This window comes from Annulohypoxylon maeteangense (assembly GCF_022496945.1).
Source record: "Annulohypoxylon maeteangense strain CBS 123835 unplaced genomic scaffold GGS22scaffold_6, whole genome shotgun sequence".
Lineage (NCBI taxonomy): Eukaryota > Fungi > Ascomycota > Sordariomycetes > Xylariales > Hypoxylaceae > Annulohypoxylon > Annulohypoxylon maeteangense.
Window position 1 is genome coordinate 1,519,528 of NW_025953253.1, and position 18,633 is coordinate 1,538,160.

Consider the following 18,633-nt stretch of genomic DNA (forward strand, 5'->3'; position numbering starts at 1 on the left):
ATCGTGACATGTTCGGGTCACGGCGGGGAACGGACTAAACTATGAACCAATCACGAAGGCATAGATGTGACCCGGTAATCTTGAAACAGATTTTCTGCATGGTCCTTCGCCAAGGGTAAAAGCCCTAGGCTGCCTAGGGTGATCATGGATCGTCAATGGGTCCACGGTTGATCCGGCTTGATCCAGTCCTGGTCTTTCGTTTGTCGTCGCTCTCAATTCTGCCTCCGATTGGCGGCTTCATCCCACCTTCGCGCGTGTTTCGAAACAATGAGGAGGCGGGCTGGCATCGACTCGTTTCAGGTTGAGCCGACCATCGAATGGCCTCCAGTCACTTTCTCTAGTGCTACATACGCTCTGCCAGATGGCCTAGGTAATTTAGCAAGGTTAACAAGGTTAGCAAGGCTCATTCGACTAGCGAACGATGCTTGTAGGCCTCTTCCCCAATGAGCAATCAGCATGGGGTGATGCTGGGGACCGCGACCCTAAAGTATGACGGAGCATACGGGGTTACTTGCGTTTGGGGGGTAATATATCACAGAAAAGGTAGCCGAATGCACGCGGGTGCGACCGTCAGGCTGCCCAACGTAAATCTTCAGTCCTGTTGTCCTGAGAAACTATCCTTTTTTTCCTTTTCGTCCAGCTTTTGATCGCTTATTCCTTCGCAATACCACACCCTTATCGTAGCCTTTTAGTACTCATTCAAGATACCAAATTTTGCCAATTGATATTAGAAACAGTTCAATGGATCATCCATCGAGGGTATTAGCGCAGGCGCGGGAGCATCTCGAGGCTCTCAAGCAATCCGGTCTCAGCCGTGATGCTTTACTCGCTTTATTAGAAGAGCAACCACAACAACAGCAGCAGCAACAACAACAACCACCTCAACAGCCACAAAATGCCATGGTAACCGATGGTACGAGACTAACCTCAACATAACTCGATTTTTCCCACTAATTGACTCGTAATTATAGCCTCACTGCCAAATTTCAACTACAGAGACGTCAATGCCTTCGGTCAACCTCATAGGCAACGATCATCCATCTCGTCGTCCAGATCTAGCTGTTCGAGCCGTGACAGCGTCTTCTCTTCAGCATCCGCACGAAGCTCAATATCATCGACGACAGCCCCAGCGACAACGGACGCGAAGTTCTGGTGTACGTCCTGCGATAAGACGTTTAAGAGGAAATTCGATTGGAAGCGACACGAGGAGGAATTCCACGAGCGGTCGCGTAAATACCCCTGTCCGAATTGCAACCAGAGCTTCTGGGGCCCCAACACGTTTAATCAGCACCACAAGTCAGCACACGGTTGCAAGACATGTCCCCACGCAGACACCGTCGTCAAGCATCTAAGAAAGAGGAGGGCATGGGGATGCGGGTTTTGCGCTGCGATGCACGGCAAATTCGAGAAACACATCGACCACGTTGCTGCGCATTTCGAGACCGGGAGCACGAAGGTGGATTGGCTGCACTCGAACGTCATCTACGGACTTTTGCACCAGCACCTTATCCACGAAGCGTGGAAAACATTGATTGCGAAGAAGCAGAGCAAGTTCAACGGACATCAGCCCATGTTCAGCTGGAGTCCCGAATCGACTGGACGAGCTCAGGGATTCGTAGAAAACGAGAACCCCGGACAGCTGCAAGATCTGCTAGAGTTCTTCGATGGATCTAAAGAGTCCGCCGAGAACATTGTCGAGATGGCGTATACCTGCGTTCACGTCGTATTCCGACCGAGGTCAGGGTCCGGTAATCAAGGCTCGCCCCAGACATCCTTAGGTTCGACGTCTCCGACCAACCCCTCCAAACACATGTCTGTCATACCAAGAAACCCCTCTGGTCCGCGACGATCCGCATCCACATCTGCGTTACCCGGGGTAAGCCGGCACAGCAGACGAACGCCGTCTGGCGACTATCCCCACAATGGCGTTCCCACCCAAGTATCGAATCTGAACTTGGCTATGCAGTCCGTGCCCAGCCAACAGCAGTCGATGATGAACGCGTACCAAAGTTTCTCCATGCAGCCGGCTCCGCAGCAGAGGTACGTGCCAGCGCCTATCACGACGGATAAGGCGCTCCCTCCAGCCCCGCTAGCGCCCTCGCCGACTTCGCCGATGCAAATGGACTTCCCCATCTTCAACACGGATGAGGGGCTCCTACCGCCGCTCGACCTATCGTCGGAGGACTGGCGGAGCTTCGCGAGCACCCTAGTCGAGGTAGAAGAGGAGCCGGCCCATCCTCTGTCTTCCAGTCAATTCCCCATGAGCTGGGAGGACTTGGGACAATTTAGCACGAACTCATGATGACGATGACGATGGCGGTGATGGCAGTTATGGCGGAAGTGGTAATGTGAGCACGGCGATTGATTGATTGATTGATTAGGCGCTTAAAAAGCTCTGGAGCTTGTATTGTAATGTATTGGGTTGCACTGGACCGAACGGTTATGGTTATGCCCGGGCCAGGGGCTCGGCTGGATTGCATAATGTAATGATAGTGGACGACAGACAGACAGACAGACAGCTAGGCTGTGAGATGAAATGTTTGAGGTACCGTTACGCGCAAATACAATGAGATGATTGTATCTTACCTACCTACCTACTGCGGTTGCTTATGATGTGGTTGTGGTCCGTGGTCTTGGGGTAGCTACTGATGATTCGAACCAAGTTTTCGAGATCAGACGAAACGTCGGTCCCAACTCCGGTACCAATCCGGTAGATGGCTGCCGGGGACACAAGTAGTAAGTATTTAGCCAGACTATCCGAAGAAAAGTGACAGTATTCTGGTCAAGTGTCATCCTCTACGTGATTATCGATATAGTATTGAAGTTCGTGCAAGTCCTACATGAGAGTCACATGCAACATATTTTAGCTGCGGCTCAACTCAAGGTTCGCCTAATGGAAACCATAGGTCCGTCCCAAGAAGGAGGATGGCCAATTAGATCACATACTTTAGAACGGAGAGTTCAAGCTAGATGTCTGTGTTTCCTAATCGGGCAATCCCGGTAACTCGATTCTAGGAGTGAATATCGGGGACAATGACGCTGTTGAAGGTTACACCAGGATTCTTGATACCATTGACTGACATAAGATGATATATACTAAAATCTAACACTGACCAACTTCAATGAAATCAATTGAGATTGAGAAAAAAAGAAACTAAATTAGATCAGACGAGGGAAAAAAAAAAGATCGTGTGAGAGCGAAAATGGTGCACTCCACCACAGTGGGGATTAGCCTACCACCGGAGCAAAAAGAAGAGAAATTTTTCACGATAAAAAGGAAGGTCAAAAGAATCAAGACAATTAGCTTCACTCCGTTTCGATCGGAGGTCCTCCGGGTTATGAGCCCGGCGCGCTTCCACTGCGCCATGAAGCTTTTGTAGGTTCTTGTTACTAAGCGATGTACAAATTGTTCTTATGTTCATATATAAGCTTTCGCCGACTTAGGACCCGTGACTCAGATCGTCACAATGCCCATTCTCCGGCCCCATTGGGTGAATCTTAGATTTGATCTTTCGAATATTTTTAATTACGTTTCTTTTTTGATTGGTGCGTAGTTGTGAATAATTTATACAATTATGTTACGTTGTCATTTGCATGATAGGGGGCAAGTACCAAGTAAATATCTCCTTGATTCAAATCTCCAGTCTACAAAACTGCCATTGATTATCTCATATATTTACATAATGACCATTCTAGTACAGTACCTAAATGACGAGCTTGATTAATTCTAGACATTCAATATATTTACCTAATACAATATTGCTTATGTCATATAATCTCTTTGCAATCCTACTTGCGGTTGCAATTCCGCATGTTACACCATCCACTATTCCAGGGAGGGTCACATTATCAGGGACGCCAAGTGCATTATATTGTTTTTTACTTGGAACTGATGGCTAGACTATCTAATATCTAATGCCAAATGCAAATCAGATCTTATCTCCGCCCTTTAACTATTATGTGTGCCTGGTAAGTGAGATGTAAAATTGGAGGTTTAGTGTAACGTAGGTACCTAGAACGACATTTGATCTCATTATATGAGTTTATGATCTTAGAAACTTTGATAACCTGTTAAATTGACATTTTATAGTGATCTACCTATGTTATTAGGTGCTTCTGGACATTAGGTAGCTGCTACGTAGAGAACCCCCCTATTTTCTACTTCGGAAGTCACATTCATTCCACTCAGAACGAATATACTCCAGGATATTGATCTACGGTTTTTTCATCCAGTAATTTAATGGCCTTGTCTATGGTGGTTAGCTACCTTTTTACTCATCCCCCCCCTTGAATATTTGACTAAAAGTATGATGATGGGTGCTTCAATAAATTTGTTGGTTGGTGGGCAGGTGAAAGGGGTAGTCACTCACTGCCACCTAGGGCAATCCATATGCCATAGTTTCTTAGGTCATAACATTGGATTGTATAGGTAATACTAGCCGTCAAGACATAAAACATCTGGTAATCTTGTGATGACCCTCTTTTGGCTGACCTGCGATCGTCTATTGAGGGTTGGTATGTCTCTGGTGAATTCGGATAGAGGTCTACAACAACTGAAGGTACTAGGTATCTGGTTGCATCTATAGGTCAGGCTAACAAGAATTTACCTACCTACCTATTGAAAAAACCCTGTTCAGACACTTACCAACTGGAATGATGGACATAACAGTATCTACCTTGATAAAAGCAAGTCTTGATTGCTTCAAAAAATTGCTCACGTCGAAATAAGCTGCACCTGTCTATTTCCCCCTTGCATGAGGAGTGTATTCTAAGATCTCATGCATGCACAGTCTATAGAATGATGTTAGAATCATTGAAAGTTATGTCATATTCTGGAAGTTATTTCGTGGATTACATCATGCCATCATTAGTCTACATAGATGTGAGAAACATCAAATCTTGTAATTCGATGCGGAACGAATAAACTTAGGTACGTAGCTTCAAGAGCGTGCAGCCGTCGCAAGCATCGATGAGATCCTACGATTTGCTGCCTACCTACTTATATGTTAGCAGACTTGATTTCATTGAACAAGGGACGAGGTCCTAGACTTCAGCCCCAAGACCCTAATATAACTGGTCGTTATCTCGAAACACCGTGCCGCACTAAATAATTAAGAACGATCCTCTATAAATCCTGCTGGGGATTGGACGACACAACCTAGGGAGCAAACACAACCCTAACAATAAGCTTAAAGGGCAGAATAAAAAGTAATTATCGAAATGTTGGTGCTAGAAGAGTTTTCACCTACCAAGTACTCTTTATTTTCGCCAATTCTTGCCTTTAGAAAGGGTTGCATTCTATTCCGTGCCTGTTTCGTCGCGTTGAGCTGCATATTATTGCGCGAAATTCGGAACGCTGACCGGATCGTCAGAATCGGGGCTGACCATCCCCGGATTGAGGTATGACAGGCACCGAAACGGGTATTTTTAGCATCCCAATCTAGATCCAAGCACCTCAAACCACAAGACCGCATCGAGTCCCTGGGGGCTCAGCCGTCAATTATTGGCCGCACATTGGCCAATATATTCTAAGCTGGCCTGGTGCTACCAACGAGCTGGTGTTGGTGGACTGCAGGACAACTCCCACGTACTTGAGTACCTGTTCCAAAGTGGTATGTAAGTCCTGTTCCTGAACGTAAGCCTAAATTAGGGTGTAATCGTCAAATCCTGGAGGACGATGATATAAATCGCCAGTTACCCTTTCGTGATGCATTATGAACAATTCCTAACAAACATCGATCTCGTTCGTAGGTAGAAGCGACATATCTCATCAACAGTCTTGCGCAACATCCCACAATCACGATGGTTCAACTTCTAAGTATCAGGCACATAGCTTGCCTTGCAGCTTGCGTCCTCCTCGCAAGCCCGGCTAATGCAGCACCGGTGGAAACTCCCGAAGCGCTGTCTCAGCGCGGTGCCGCAGCCACGACTGGAAAGCGCATCATTCTCTGGGAGACAAGCTTAGCACCCCAGATGAACAGCAAACCGGCGCTTAAGAACTCAGCGAACTTGCTAGCCTCATCGACCGTCATCCACTCGATAACGAACTGGGACACGAAGCGACCTGCAGAGTTGACCACCAAGCTACCGTTCCGTCCAATGGTGCGCACACCACAACAACTCAGCGGCACCGAGTGGAACAACCTCATCTCGACGATATCGTCGCAGAAGAACAGTATCGTGCACTTCTACAACGAGCCTGAACTAAACGGCATCAGCGCCGCGGACGCGGTAGCGAAATGGCGATCAAGCATGCTCCCTCTGCGACAGAAATACGGCGCGAAGCTCGTCGCACCCGGCATCTCGAGCGCCCCCAACGGCGCGACGTGGCTGCAGTCGTTCATGGGCATGCTAGCCGCCAACGAAAAGCCGGACTACCTCAACCTGCACTTCTACACGCTGCAGAACAGCGCCAGCACCCAGGAAGTCCAGTACGCGAAGACGTACTTCACCGACAAACATAACCAGTACAAGCTGCCCATCATCGTCGGCGAGATCGCGAGTATCAACCGCGACGGGAACCAAGTCGTCACATTCACCAAGCAGATGTCGAGCTGGTTCGATGGTCAGAGCTGGATCGCCGAGTATGGCTTCTTCGGCGTGTCGACTCAGGTCGTCAATAGTTTCGTGAGCCCCGCCGCGCAGATGCTCGATGCGAATGGCAACTGGACGCCTCTTGGCAAATGGTGGATTGGAAAATAAAGGGGGGCAAAAGGAAAACGGGACTGGGTTATGGGTTTATGCAGGGACGGAGTGACGGGACTCGGAGTTTTTTATGTCTTTTTCTCTTTCTTCTTCTCTGCTGAGATGATATGGTTGCTTGCATGATGTTGTACAACATCATTTACATTATCTGCACATATTTTTTACTTGAAAACCTTGTACATTTAGTACCTACCTACCTCTTCTTGTATATATTACCTACTTCATTCTATGATGTATACTTAGGTACAATCTATGACTGCGATTATTCGTGTCTGCGTGCCTGTTTTTGAGGTGATATGGTTAATAGGTGCTGTGCCGACTTCTTTGTTCGTTTTCTAGTTTGATCGGATCGGTCTCGCCGAGATAGAATTTATTGTGGCTGTTATGATATGAGTCGAGGAAAAATAAAAGAAAAAAAATCAAGTTTTGTTATGTGGATAGTTTGATGACTTGTCATTTTCTAGATAATATTCCCCAGTCCGTTGGCGAATTAATTACCGGAAGGACAGAAAGGGCTGTGCCGTTGGGACGATTCGAGACACACATATCTGTGCGCATAGTAGGAGCATGTCGGAGACTTGATAACTCCCCCCGGAGATTGAAATTCGTAAAATGGAAAATACATACCTACCTCTAGTAGGGACTTAGATCGATTCTAAGACATCGTGCATCCCACTAGTAACGCAATGAACTAATCGAACCCGGATTTCGGAACCGGAGGTGGGCGATCTGAGGTCAAATAGACGTAATTTCACATAATCTGATCTTGGATCATGAGGAAATCATAATGGAACCCTAAGGGACCAAGACCCCGTATCCCTGGGACCCTGTTATCGAAAAAGTCATGATCGAACTGCCAGAATAAGATGGCAGCGGAAGCTAGACGATAGCTCCGCCGAACGAGCCGAAATGCGTGGTAGCATTGTCGATCTTTTACGGGTCGCAGCCCTACAATAATGTGTTAACCACCTGGCAGGCATTCCTATATTGGGAAGTCTCCTTACAGATATGATTGTTTATTAACTCCGGGGTGCGTTTCCAACTTCGAGGATGAACAAAGCAAACACGAGTGAAATCTGGAGAGATAATTCCCAATATCTTGGTGACGATCTCCACAACTTTTAGCGGTCTGTCTTAGATTTTACCCCAACTACCGGGGGCCTGGAATTACGTCGTAATGCGTGTCAGCGCACGCGAGCTCGGCCACGTCGGGGAATTTCTTCGCCCAGCTCTCAGTTCTAGAAAACCCTAATTATCGTTCGATGAGAGGATCTGGCCAGATCTTCCCAGCTACGCACGGAAATGTTGTCACATCATGCCATTTTCGCCTCACGAGGATAAAAACGCTCGTGTGATTTCAACCGGTCGAAAACGACGGACTGCCTTTTAGAAAGTCTTTAGTAGCACCGGTTATACCCGGCAACATATCGTCATGCTATTCCTTGCGCTAGATTGTTTTTTTTTCCTTTAACATTTCAGCCTGAGCCTGGCAAATGACTCCGCAAAGCGGAACAAGATGCCATGCTGCATCACCGGTGCGAGGCGGTAAGTAAAATATTAAAATCTTTGGGCGTACTGTGTTCGCCATCCATGATTCCATCATGTTTCGAAACCTGAAAAGTTTTATGATATTGAATCGAAACCTATACCCTGTAAAATTGGGTCAATAACTAAGACATATCTTGTCCTTCTTGACCATCTCATCCTGCATGTCATTTTTCTCAATACGACGTTCCGGGGCACTGCAGCTTGTCTGATTTACAATACCATTGTCTTCTATGCTTTAGCTCATTCATACCCTATTTCGCTGGTCATCATATGGTCTTTTAGGACGATAATCAGACGCCATGCTCAACTCCCAAGAGACGAAGTTGGTCAAGGATACGCTCCCAGCTCTCCGCCAACATGGAGAACACATCTCGACCGTCTTTTACAAGACGATGTTACGCGACCACCCCGACCTGCACAACTATTTTAACAATGTAAACATGCACACTGGAAAGCAGCCGCGGGCATTGACGTCACTCATATTAGCCTTCGCCTCTAACATCGTCAACATCAGCGAGCTAACGCCGAAGTTGGAGCGGGTAGCACAAAAGCATGCCTCACTGAACATCCAACCCGAACAATATGAAATTGTTGGGAAGTACTTGCTTCGCGCGTTCTCTGCCGTGCTTGGCCCCTCGATGACTCCCGATGTCAAGCTGGCTTGGACGAAGGCGTACTGGGTTATGGCAAAAATGTTGACAGGTCGAGAGGCACATATTTACCGAGAGTTCGAAGCGTGGAAGGCTTGGCGAAAATTCATGATCTACGATAAGAAGAGTGAGACGATAGGGGGAAGCATCGTCTCATTTACGCTAAAGCCCGTTGACGGAAAGGCCTTACCTATCTTCTTGCCTGGCCAGTACATCACTTTGAGGATCACGGTGCCGGGGATGAAGTATGCACAACTGAGACAGTATTCGTTGAGCGATGCACCTAGCCCCGATCACTACCGAATCACCGTCAAGCGAGACCAGGGGACGAATTGGGATTATCTTTCACCCCGAGATGATATGACTGTGTCGTCAGCCGCGAGCAGTGCTTCGGATAGCAGTATCGGCAGCGTGCAGCCTTGCAGACCCGGCATTGTGTCAAATTCTCTCATCGACGAATTCCACGAAGGCGATACCTTGGAATTAACACATCCGTCCGGTGCTTTTCACCTCAACCCTAATCTAGATACCTCAATGCCACTTGTACTAATTTCTGCCGGGGTCTGCGTCGCCCCACTTATGTCCATCCTAAACACGGTGGTGGAGAAACGAATCACTAGGCCTCTATCGTGGATCCAGGCTTCGCGACACGACGCGCCTTTCCAGGCGCACGTGGAGAAAATCGCGAAAAAACATCCTAACATGCGGACTAAATTCTTCAAGTCAAGGTTGTCGGACAGTGATGTCCTCTCATACACATCGACCTTCGACAACGACTTCCTCTCCCTAACTGCCGAAGACTTGTACCTCAGCAATAGGATGTCGGAATATTACGTATGCGGCCCCGAGAAGTTCATGATACAGGCGTCGAATCACCTGCAGAGGTATGGCGTGCATCAAGACCGAGTACAATTTGAAATCTTTTCGGTGGGAAGTTTTGAGATGGCACACGATTAACTGACGACGAAATTCTTTTTCATCATATATGCATGCGGTTCCTTGGGATTTAGTCATCTGGTGTGATGACTCGCGGTTAACATTCTGGTCGGACTATAGAACATGGTTGATGCCTCGCTAATGCGGATGGACGAATACCAGGCATGGAGGATACGAAATATAGAGGCGAACGGAGTTGAAACTTATATCAACGATGGTACTTATTCTCATTCTATGGAGCTCTGGAAAGCCGAGACCTAATTTGCGGGCTTGTAACGACACGGGATATATAGGGGATACTCATAAAATAGACGATATTAATCAGCTCACGCTATAAAAAAAGAAGAAAATTTGCCCAACTACTTCAACATTTCGGGGCTTTGTGAGAATGCCCATTCTCATTCGGATTTCCGAGATTTTTTTTTTTATCTGCGACATGGAATCGGATCGTGTTAAGAGTTGAAAAAAAGCGCCACATCTCTCATCTCACCAAAACCTTGCATTATTCACCTCTAGTTAGAACAAAAACCAAAGCCAATCAATCTACCTACGCCTCCCCAACCTTCCTATCCGTAACCGCCATCCTCTCCCTCTCCCCCAACTCATACCTCAACTGCTGCATCCCCGCCAGATAATCCTCTTCCTGACCCGCATACCGCATCCACAACTCCTCGCTCATCTCCACATACCGCCTCGCGGCGTCCAACTCACCCACACGCATATACGCTCTCGCCACCACGCCGTAATACACAAGTAACTGCGCCTCGAGCCCTTCGTCGCGCACCAGCGATTCCATCTCCCCCGCGAGCGAACTGATTGCGCCGGAGGTGATGTTGGAACGCCCGCTTGCGCCCTCGTTGAGCGTGTAGTAGATGTGTTGTAGTTGCTGCCGATGTTTATCTGAGGTCGTGCGCGAGTGTGCGCTGGCTGCGCAGAGGGCGCAGGTGCAGGTGAACCCCCAGTTTTTGAGGTCGTCGGTGCGGTCTTGGTAGGAGAGACCGAGGGGGACGTCTGGTGGTGGGTGTTAGGGTTGGGTGCTCTGTGGTGGGACAAGGGGTGGGAAAAAAGGAGGCGGGGAAAAGGGGGCGGGGTCGAGGGCATGATGGGTTACGTACAACTTTGGGTTATCTCGTCTCCTGGTTCGATGTCTCGTAATGCGATTACTTCGACGGCTAGAGTTCGCACTGAATACCGCCAGAAGACGCTAGATATTTATGAGTTTTCTCGGTTCTGATTCTTTGTTGGGGGGGATGTGTGTTTGCTTACTTGGGTCTGCAATCATGGTTGATCCTCTATCTTCATCAGCTCCATCCCTTAGTGGAATCACGCGATAATGATCGGCAACTTACTGATGCAATCGGAAATAGTCCAAGATGCGGAATTTCGAATCCTAGCTCAACCCCGAAGATGTTCGTCTTCAGGATATCTTCAATCGGTTCGCCTCCCATGCTACGTTCCAACGCCATGACTTCTTCGCGCTGCTCCTCTGGTAGCTGTTTTAAAGCTTGCTCTAGAATCTCCTCCCGAATCTCAGAGCCTAATACGTCAAAAATATCCATATGTGCAATCAGGGCCGGGTGATCCACGAGTACGATGTCCCATTTCTTAATCGGACGCTTTGCAACAAGTCCCTTTCCTTTCCCTGGAACGTCTTCTATCGTAAACGCCAGGTTTCTTTTTCCCTCCGCAGCAAGTGAGTTCGAAGGATGATTCCTGAGATTTAGAGGCACAGCTGAGTCATCAAGTGCATCAACCATAGTCGCCGCAAGTACAGGTGTGGTGATAACACTCAGGCCCTGGTCTCCACGGAAGGATTCGAATGTGTAGAGACAAAACTGGGGTCCAGTCACGTCATCGTCTTGCATGAAAGGTTCTAAGCAGTACGGCCGACGCTTCCATGGCACCCATGAACCTGTATCCGCGACCGAATCTTCGTCTATGGGGAGTGGACATATGGGTAACCCGTGATGTATTCCCGAAAGGGACTTGTGGCTATCTGAGGAACAGATACTAGGATCTAGTAGCTGTGCGATGGCGAAAGGCAGATTGAGAATGGCCAGAATTCCTGCCCAGGAGATAAAAGAAGGAAAGTTGGGAAATAACTCCATGGCTGGTAAATACCGTACATACACATACACGGAAAATCCACAATGAATGGCGCTGTCTAGGTAGATATAACAAAGAGGTAGTTAGGCGGTTCAGTATACACTGAAAAATAGAGGCTCTGCATTTGCTAGGACGGGTGACTGAATTAGCTTAATATTAGGAGGTATCTTTAGGTGGGATCTGTAAAAGTGTCCAAATGACGTTGATGTCTGCAATGTATTGGACACCGTAACCTACTGGCAATTTTGGCTAAATTAGACCAATGCCATGGATAGCCTACTACTCACCATGGGCTTTTATAGGGATGATAAACCAGAAGATCCAGGATAAGGACAAGTTTACCTAGGATATGTGTTTAAAATCTACCTAGGCAGAGGTAGGCACCTAGGCAACCAAGGGAGATGTACTTGGTCTTGTCTTGGCTGAGTCAGCATGGATCCAGCATCACCAACTACATCGTCGCTCCCCGATTGACAGAAACGAATTTCGAAGGGTTTAAAATAAGAGAACCATAATAACCTGGGTAGGTATATTATAATTTGACAGAGGGTTGTCTTGGCCAAAACCAAGGCTATCAAAACAAGAGAAATCTGTTTTGGTTTGCCATAATTATTCCGCAATTTACCTACCTCCTTAGAAAGAAAACATCTAAGGCCAACGGTTCATTGAAATCGTATAATTGAATCCCATTGGAAAATGCAGTTCGAATTATTGAAGGGTGAAATTCTCATGTCTACCTCAACTTCATGCTTGTCACATGTCGGTACCTTCTCGCGATCCTTTATGCTCGTTTGACAATGTGCTAGGTTACAATTACTTCTTTTTCCCACTCTGGAATAATAGCATTGTGAAAATTCATGTACCAAAGAATTGATTGTATTCCTTCTTTAAGCATTGACCTGCTACTAGAGCAACAATGTCATTTAATACCAATTGATGGTGATAGCTGCCTTTGTTTCTGCATCCGTCGTCTCGTTACCCTCCCACAAAGAATTCAAAGGTTACACTCCAGTAAACGGATGCTTTCATTGATTCTTCTTAAGCTCCAAACTTCAATCACCACCATGAAACACTACCATTCACTTGGGATGGCTGTAACCGCAAGCCATCCCTTTCAACCTAACCTGATCATCGCTATCGAGTTTGCGATCAAAGCTTCGACTGCGATACAATCAAGGAGTAATCTAACAATAGGTCGAAGTGAACTAAGGGATTGTTTCGATAACATCAAGTATAAAGTGGCCTGGGAGGAGAGATCAGAGTCAGGAAAGGAATCAGAACATTAACCCGCAAAATACAGATCGATCAGGTATCGTCTCAACATTACATCTTATCATTACATCAATATATTTCAATCATAGTTTATCGAAAATGCCTTCCGCACAACCTACATGTGCCGCGCGGATTGTCCGCAACAATTTCCTGAAATATGGATGGGGGGCAACGCTGAGCAAAGAGACGAACGACATGGTGGCTAGAATTAAGGAGGACGCGGGGGGTATGTATCAGATGCAGATTTCAAGAGACAGGCCTATATCTTCGAAAAGTCTTAGGCCGGCACTGTTCTGGGAACACCGTCATCTGGCCGATCAGAAAACCCTTTCTACGCCGCAAATCGACGATGATCTTGAATGCGACCTCTTTTCTGTAGATGAGGACCCATTCGAGAAAGCACTCGATGCAATCCGGAAATCGGTCCCAGACAACTTTCAGGGTGTCCAGATGCACCCTATGTTCGGCCCTATGCGAAATCGCCCTTATACTATTTGGCCCATTCGCATGGATGGAGTCTGGGTGACTGTTATTTTGCAGATCGAGACACGCAGAGTTGACATTCCAACGTCAATCGACGACGTATATCTTGACCGAATAGTCTCTAACTTTGTCGTAATCGACCCTGTTTTGAAAGGCAGGGATTGTCGATTGGAAATTCTTGAAGACCGACTTCCACGAATTCTTCTTGAGGGCTGCATTGAATTACTATTCTATGAGAGAACTGAGAGCTTCCTCAAGACCGATATTGAGGAGAAATGGGCGACAGGGCTGGTTTCGTACGCGATGTCTCGGGAGTTTATCCGTCGATTAAGAGTTTTGCTTTATCGAAAAGGGTCAACTTCGAGTGACTTCCTCTGGGACGAGTTTGAGGAAGATCTCGACTTTGATGTGTACCGACAGTTGCTTATGGCTGCCTGTGCAAATCAAACGATCGAGAAGTCCGGGCACAATGTTCGCTTGGCAATCGAGGTGCCTAGCGCAAAGTCGGAACATAACCCTGATGCTTTGCTCCGCACGAGTGCTAATGAACCTGATGAGGAGTATAAGAAGAAGCACTACACGGTTCGAAACGTACTCGTTAAAGTACCCGTCAAAGTACCTAATGCGGGTCCCGATATTTTATATGGTCTCCCTCAGGTACCTCCTAGCAAAGGGCCGCTGGCTCAGGTAATTGCGAAAGGACCTCAACTAACGCATGGAACGAATCCTGTCCAGGTTCCCGTAGGCGCTGCAAACACGCAAAATGCGTTACCAGTGAAGCACGGATTAGATGATGATGATGATGATGATGATGATGACGATGGGGAGTCTTCAAAGCGACAACGGACAGAGTAGTTTATAGGAGGCTGAGAAATGAGGGGGTTTGGCTTCCACATGGAATAATCTGATGCTAATCGTTACGTTTACGACACTGTTATGTTTACTGTTTATAAGTTGAAGCGTTTATGTACAAATAGCGGTACAATGTTAATACTATGAGTTTACTGCTTACTAAGTACCTACTGGGCACACATGAGTGATATTGTTGAGTGACATCGTGGTTCAGTTGATAGGTAGGTACCTACTACCTAGATACCTACCTACCTACCGACTTCCAAGGTTATTACTTACTTACAAGATGCGACAGAACCTCCCGGCGCAGTGTAAGTTGTAGGATCGAAGCCGTTATATACATTGGGTATATATATGTTCTTGTCCTCGGCGTTATATGCCCCAGGTAAGGAGATGGTCGGCGAGCATTTCCCTCCACTTCCAGTAATCTTCAATTGCATGCAGCCTATATAAAACTGGGCACCTCCCACTGTCTGCGCTCCATGTAGCGCCAACATTTCAGACCGTAGCTAAGATTGTAAGCGACGCTCATTCAAATGGAGGGTGAAGTGGAGAGATCTTACCAGATAATCACCGCTCTTCAGTTTACTGGGCAAGGCAAAAGTGTAGTTTCCACCAGCACTTTGCACGACCTCGTTTGCCCAGTGCCCATCTACATAGTCACGTTCATCAATCTTGGACCATCCACTTCCCACCCCCGTTGCTTTTGAAGCATCATCAACAGGGCCGTACAAGAAATGGGTGATAGGACCAGGATGACCCGATGGATCCCAACCAACTGTAATCTTGTCGCCCGCACGCGCGGGGACGGTCTGCACCCCTGAGGGCACCTTGTCGCCTCCGACGTTACACACGATATCGTTACTCTTTACATCGGTCTGTTATATAGTAAGTGGCGAATCCCTCTAGAAGACCTTCTCAAATGTCGCGATGGGAGGCGACACCTACCACTGGGTTGTTACTAGGAGGACGGCGTATTCCAATCTCGTAGCCAGGAGAAACGCCGTTGACCCAGAACTGATGGAGATTTTGATGAGCCGAAACGGCCACAACTAGAGACGCGGCGAGAATTGATTTAAGCATCTTGATAAGGACACAGGGTGTATCTCTTCGAAGAGAGGATTGTATGATGGGTGGATGATTGAGCTATAGATCAGGTTCACTTACCTAGTAATTAAATCAATGATAGGGTGATGCGGTAGCCCTTATATCCACTTGTCATGTCGACCCCAAGAGTGTAGATGTAGGTATACGATACCTAGCAATTCAGGCTCAATCTATATACGCGGGAAGAAACATTGCATCGGGACAATGGCCTTGTTTCACGCTCCAATGTAACTGAAGTCGGGATGAATTATACCGCCCGATGCATACTGGTGGAAAACACGATATCTGGGTATACCGAATTTGACCACTCGGCACCCAAGAGACCGTCGTCGAAGTCCCGGCCATCATAAGGTGTAAAAATGAGACACGATGGCAATAGCAGCACTAGTGAAAATAAGCTGTTGAGGTTAGCAATTGGATATTGGATATAATCAATGGTGACAATTGCAACACACCAAATCGGGCAATCTAATTACCAAATGGCAACTTTTCCGGGGAATGAAATGTAGGGTTACCGTGCTGATGGATTACTTTAACCTACCTATATTGTACGCGAATAGGAGGCTTATGTAAGGGAGCGAGGCATTGGTCACTATGATATCGCACATATTACGGTATCAAATTCCTCTAACTACAATTCTTATCAGCATTGTCGCATGGCGTTCAAGGTGAAAAAGAATATTCGCAAGGGGAACCCCATTCTCTGGAGGGGTTATCACGATAATCTGAACGCAGCGCGCATCGCCTCGGAGCTGACGATCCCAATCTTATCGTGACCATAAACCCCAACCCCAACTCCAAATCGATTCAGATACAACCTTTCCTTTTACGCCTAGGACGGCAATATTAGGTAGGTAAGTACTAACCAGGCCCATCACATTAGCATCATTCTGAATTATGCGATTATAATGTTCATTGTCTATCTCAATATCTCAAAAAGGTGGACTTGGGCTCCCTGCGCTTGGGATAGACTCGATTATGGGACCAGAATATACCTTCCTTGCCCATACGGCATAATAAAGCATACTAAACATGATGACGGTCCCGAACACCAGCACGGCGTAGTTCATGGTCTGCGGCGTTACTTCTAAGGCTGGCGGCCAGAAGCTGAAAAAGAAGATGAAGACAAGGTAAATGCAGCTGAAAATATTATTCACAACCCCGAATATTCCGTGAAGACGCCATGGCCCCCAAGTTAAACTTGAACCGACCGTGTTCGTCAGCACATCGTCGTCGTTCGCTATACGGATACCCCCAGTGACTCGCCTATAAAGTAGCAGTGAGGCTGCTATGAGGTAGGACCCGAATAAACCGGCGGTTGAAATCGAGATCACGCCGTTAAACGCGGTGGAGTCTCCGATATTGACGAGGGAGAGGATAACCGCGATGACAGCAGTTGTAATAACGGAATAGATGGGGATGCTTGTACGAGGGCTGACCTTTTTCAATGTTCTCCAACCAGGGAGTCCGCGATCACGAGCGAAGGCGAAGTAAACGCGCGAAGTGGATGCAAGAGACCCGGTCGTAGCACTAAAGGCCATGACGACGACTATCGCAGACATTACCGCTGCTCCGGCAGTCGAACCCGTAGCGGCTTTAAAGATGGACATAAAGGGATAGTGGGGGTTTTCGGCCAGCGCTTGATCGATATCTCCCATGCAGTATAGAGTCGCAATCAACATGCCGAATCCAAGTGTCCCATTCACCAAGAGACCTGTCAAGAGTGACCTCGGGATCACGACGGCGGCGTTCCGGATTTCTTCTGACATCTACAAGAACATGAGTCAAACATCACATATGAAGGGGGTGGGTGGACCTTACGTGAATTGCAGCATCCCCGCCAAGAAACGCGAATACGTTTCCAAGAACTCCAATGCAGAAAGATAGACCTTGCGTCTGCCAGCCTCCGGGATTCAAGAACGTGTCAAATACAGACGCCGAATCCGAATGTTGGCTCAACAATGCTAACGGGAGTATCACAGCGAAGAATCCGAGAAGGTGGATGACAAGGAAGATACCCTCGAACTTCGCGAGGAGAGAGCCGACCGCAGTATTGATACCGTAACTGAGTAATACGATGCCCCAGAATAGGAGAGTGCCGTGCCAGTTCTGCATATGATCCGCATAGCCCGGGTACGTCAAGAGAATGATGCCCTGAATCATAGTGCCGGTCACGTATCCGCCCGACGCTACAAGCGATTGCCAACCAGTTACTTCCAACCAACCCGTGATGTATCCGAAGAACTTTCGCGATGAAGGAGGAGCTAGCATAGAGACCCAATGATACTGACCTCCGGAGGTTGGTGCCATCGAGACCAGTTCTGAAAGCGTTCCGAATACGGAGAGCGTGCCAACCCAGACAACGAGAAAGCCGTATATGATACCGGACGGACCTCCACTGTTACGTTTAGTAAATTAAATCGGAATACGGCACACGGGAAACCTATTACTTTTGCAGTCCTGAGATGAACCCACTGTCCCCGTGTTAGCTAGATCACCACCTATCTCCATCGCGAGGTAAGACATACATCAATGACCCTTCCCAAGTGATAAGAACCGTACAGCTGAACCCGAGAATTGCCAGGAACCCGAAGTTCCTCTTGAGGACGGGCCTCTTTCCCAACCGTGCCAACGCGAAATCATCGTGGGAGGTGGATGGCCCGGTACTCTGTTGAACTAGCGTGTTCGTTTGCGCGACCTCTTTCGATATCAAGCTGAGATCCATAATCGCCAATAACTCCCAAAGCGGTCTTAAGGATAGGTACGCGATATAAGTAACGTCGGATAAGGGAATCGCGGAGTTTCGCGTCGCCTAGCTTTGAGTGTCCATATGTGCCGGAGAGCTATTCGTTCGACATCCCAAGCTCACCTATATCGTCGAAGTAATCGGAATGAGGAAGTTGTGATTGGAAGAAGGACCAATGGAAAGATGCAAGCCATCGCAGCAGATAGAGTACTTGTCTCATTATTTTCC

The 18,633-nt window shown here is 47.4% G+C and overlaps 7 protein-coding genes and 1 non-coding gene across 8 annotated transcripts; 4 read left to right on the plus strand and 4 right to left on the minus strand.

Moving 5' to 3' along the window:
• Positions 1-594: 594 nt before the first annotated feature.
• Positions 595-2,455, plus strand: GGS22DRAFT_127532 (uncharacterized protein). Its single transcript, XM_047958378.1, has 2 exons — positions 595-913; positions 972-2,455. The coding sequence occupies exons 1-2, from the start codon at positions 742-744 to the stop codon at positions 2,300-2,302; spliced, it is 1,503 nt and encodes a 500-aa protein (XP_047820164.1). The 5' UTR covers positions 595-741; the 3' UTR covers positions 2,303-2,455.
• Positions 2,456-3,301: 846 nt separating this feature from the next.
• GGS22DRAFT_t56 lies at positions 3,302-3,373 on the minus strand. The gene has a single exon. It is a non-coding gene; the product is annotated as a tRNA-Met (tRNA).
• A 2,196-nt stretch (positions 3,374-5,569) lies between these two features.
• Positions 5,570-7,099, plus strand: GGS22DRAFT_127570 (glycoside hydrolase family 128 protein). The gene is made up of 2 exons (XM_047958380.1): positions 5,570-5,612; positions 5,752-7,099. Exon 2 carries the CDS (start codon positions 5,803-5,805, stop codon positions 6,700-6,702), a length of 900 nt encoding a protein of 299 aa, XP_047820165.1. The 5' UTR covers positions 5,570-5,612; positions 5,752-5,802; the 3' UTR covers positions 6,703-7,099.
• Positions 7,100-7,907: 808 nt separating this feature from the next.
• Positions 7,908-10,195, plus strand: GGS22DRAFT_160587 (globin-like protein). The gene is made up of 2 exons (XM_047960948.1): positions 7,908-8,250; positions 8,493-10,195. The coding sequence occupies exon 2, from the start codon at positions 8,553-8,555 to the stop codon at positions 9,858-9,860; it is 1,308 nt and encodes a 435-aa protein (XP_047820166.1). The 5' UTR covers positions 7,908-8,250; positions 8,493-8,552; the 3' UTR covers positions 9,861-10,195.
• Positions 10,196-10,386: 191 nt separating this feature from the next.
• On the minus strand, positions 10,387-11,947 carry GGS22DRAFT_187572 (SET domain-containing protein; the record flags this gene model as incomplete). Its single annotated transcript, XM_047964610.1, has 4 exons — positions 10,387-10,850; positions 10,955-11,043; positions 11,106-11,131; positions 11,189-11,947. 4 exons carry the CDS (start codon positions 11,945-11,947, stop codon positions 10,387-10,389), a joined length of 1,338 nt encoding a protein of 445 aa, XP_047820167.1.
• A 1,369-nt stretch (positions 11,948-13,316) lies between these two features.
• GGS22DRAFT_187573 (uncharacterized protein) lies at positions 13,317-14,555 on the plus strand (the record flags this gene model as incomplete). Its single annotated transcript, XM_047964611.1, has 1 exon — positions 13,317-14,555. The coding sequence occupies one exon, from the start codon at positions 13,317-13,319 to the stop codon at positions 14,553-14,555; it is 1,239 nt and encodes a 412-aa protein (XP_047820168.1).
• Positions 14,556-14,827: 272 nt separating this feature from the next.
• GGS22DRAFT_187574 (glycoside hydrolase family 61 protein) lies at positions 14,828-15,635 on the minus strand (the record flags this gene model as incomplete). Its single annotated transcript, XM_047964612.1, has 3 exons — positions 14,828-15,061; positions 15,116-15,430; positions 15,501-15,635. 3 exons carry the CDS (start codon positions 15,633-15,635, stop codon positions 14,828-14,830), a joined length of 684 nt encoding a protein of 227 aa, XP_047820169.1.
• Positions 15,636-16,400: 765 nt separating this feature from the next.
• Positions 16,401-18,384, minus strand: GGS22DRAFT_199617 (amino acid transporter; the record flags this gene model as incomplete). Its single annotated transcript, XM_047966313.1, has 4 exons — positions 16,401-17,428; positions 17,481-18,057; positions 18,110-18,133; positions 18,188-18,384. 4 exons carry the CDS (start codon positions 18,382-18,384, stop codon positions 16,592-16,594), a joined length of 1,635 nt encoding a protein of 544 aa, XP_047820170.1. The 3' UTR covers positions 16,401-16,591.
• Between the last annotated feature and the right edge of the window lie 249 nt (positions 18,385-18,633).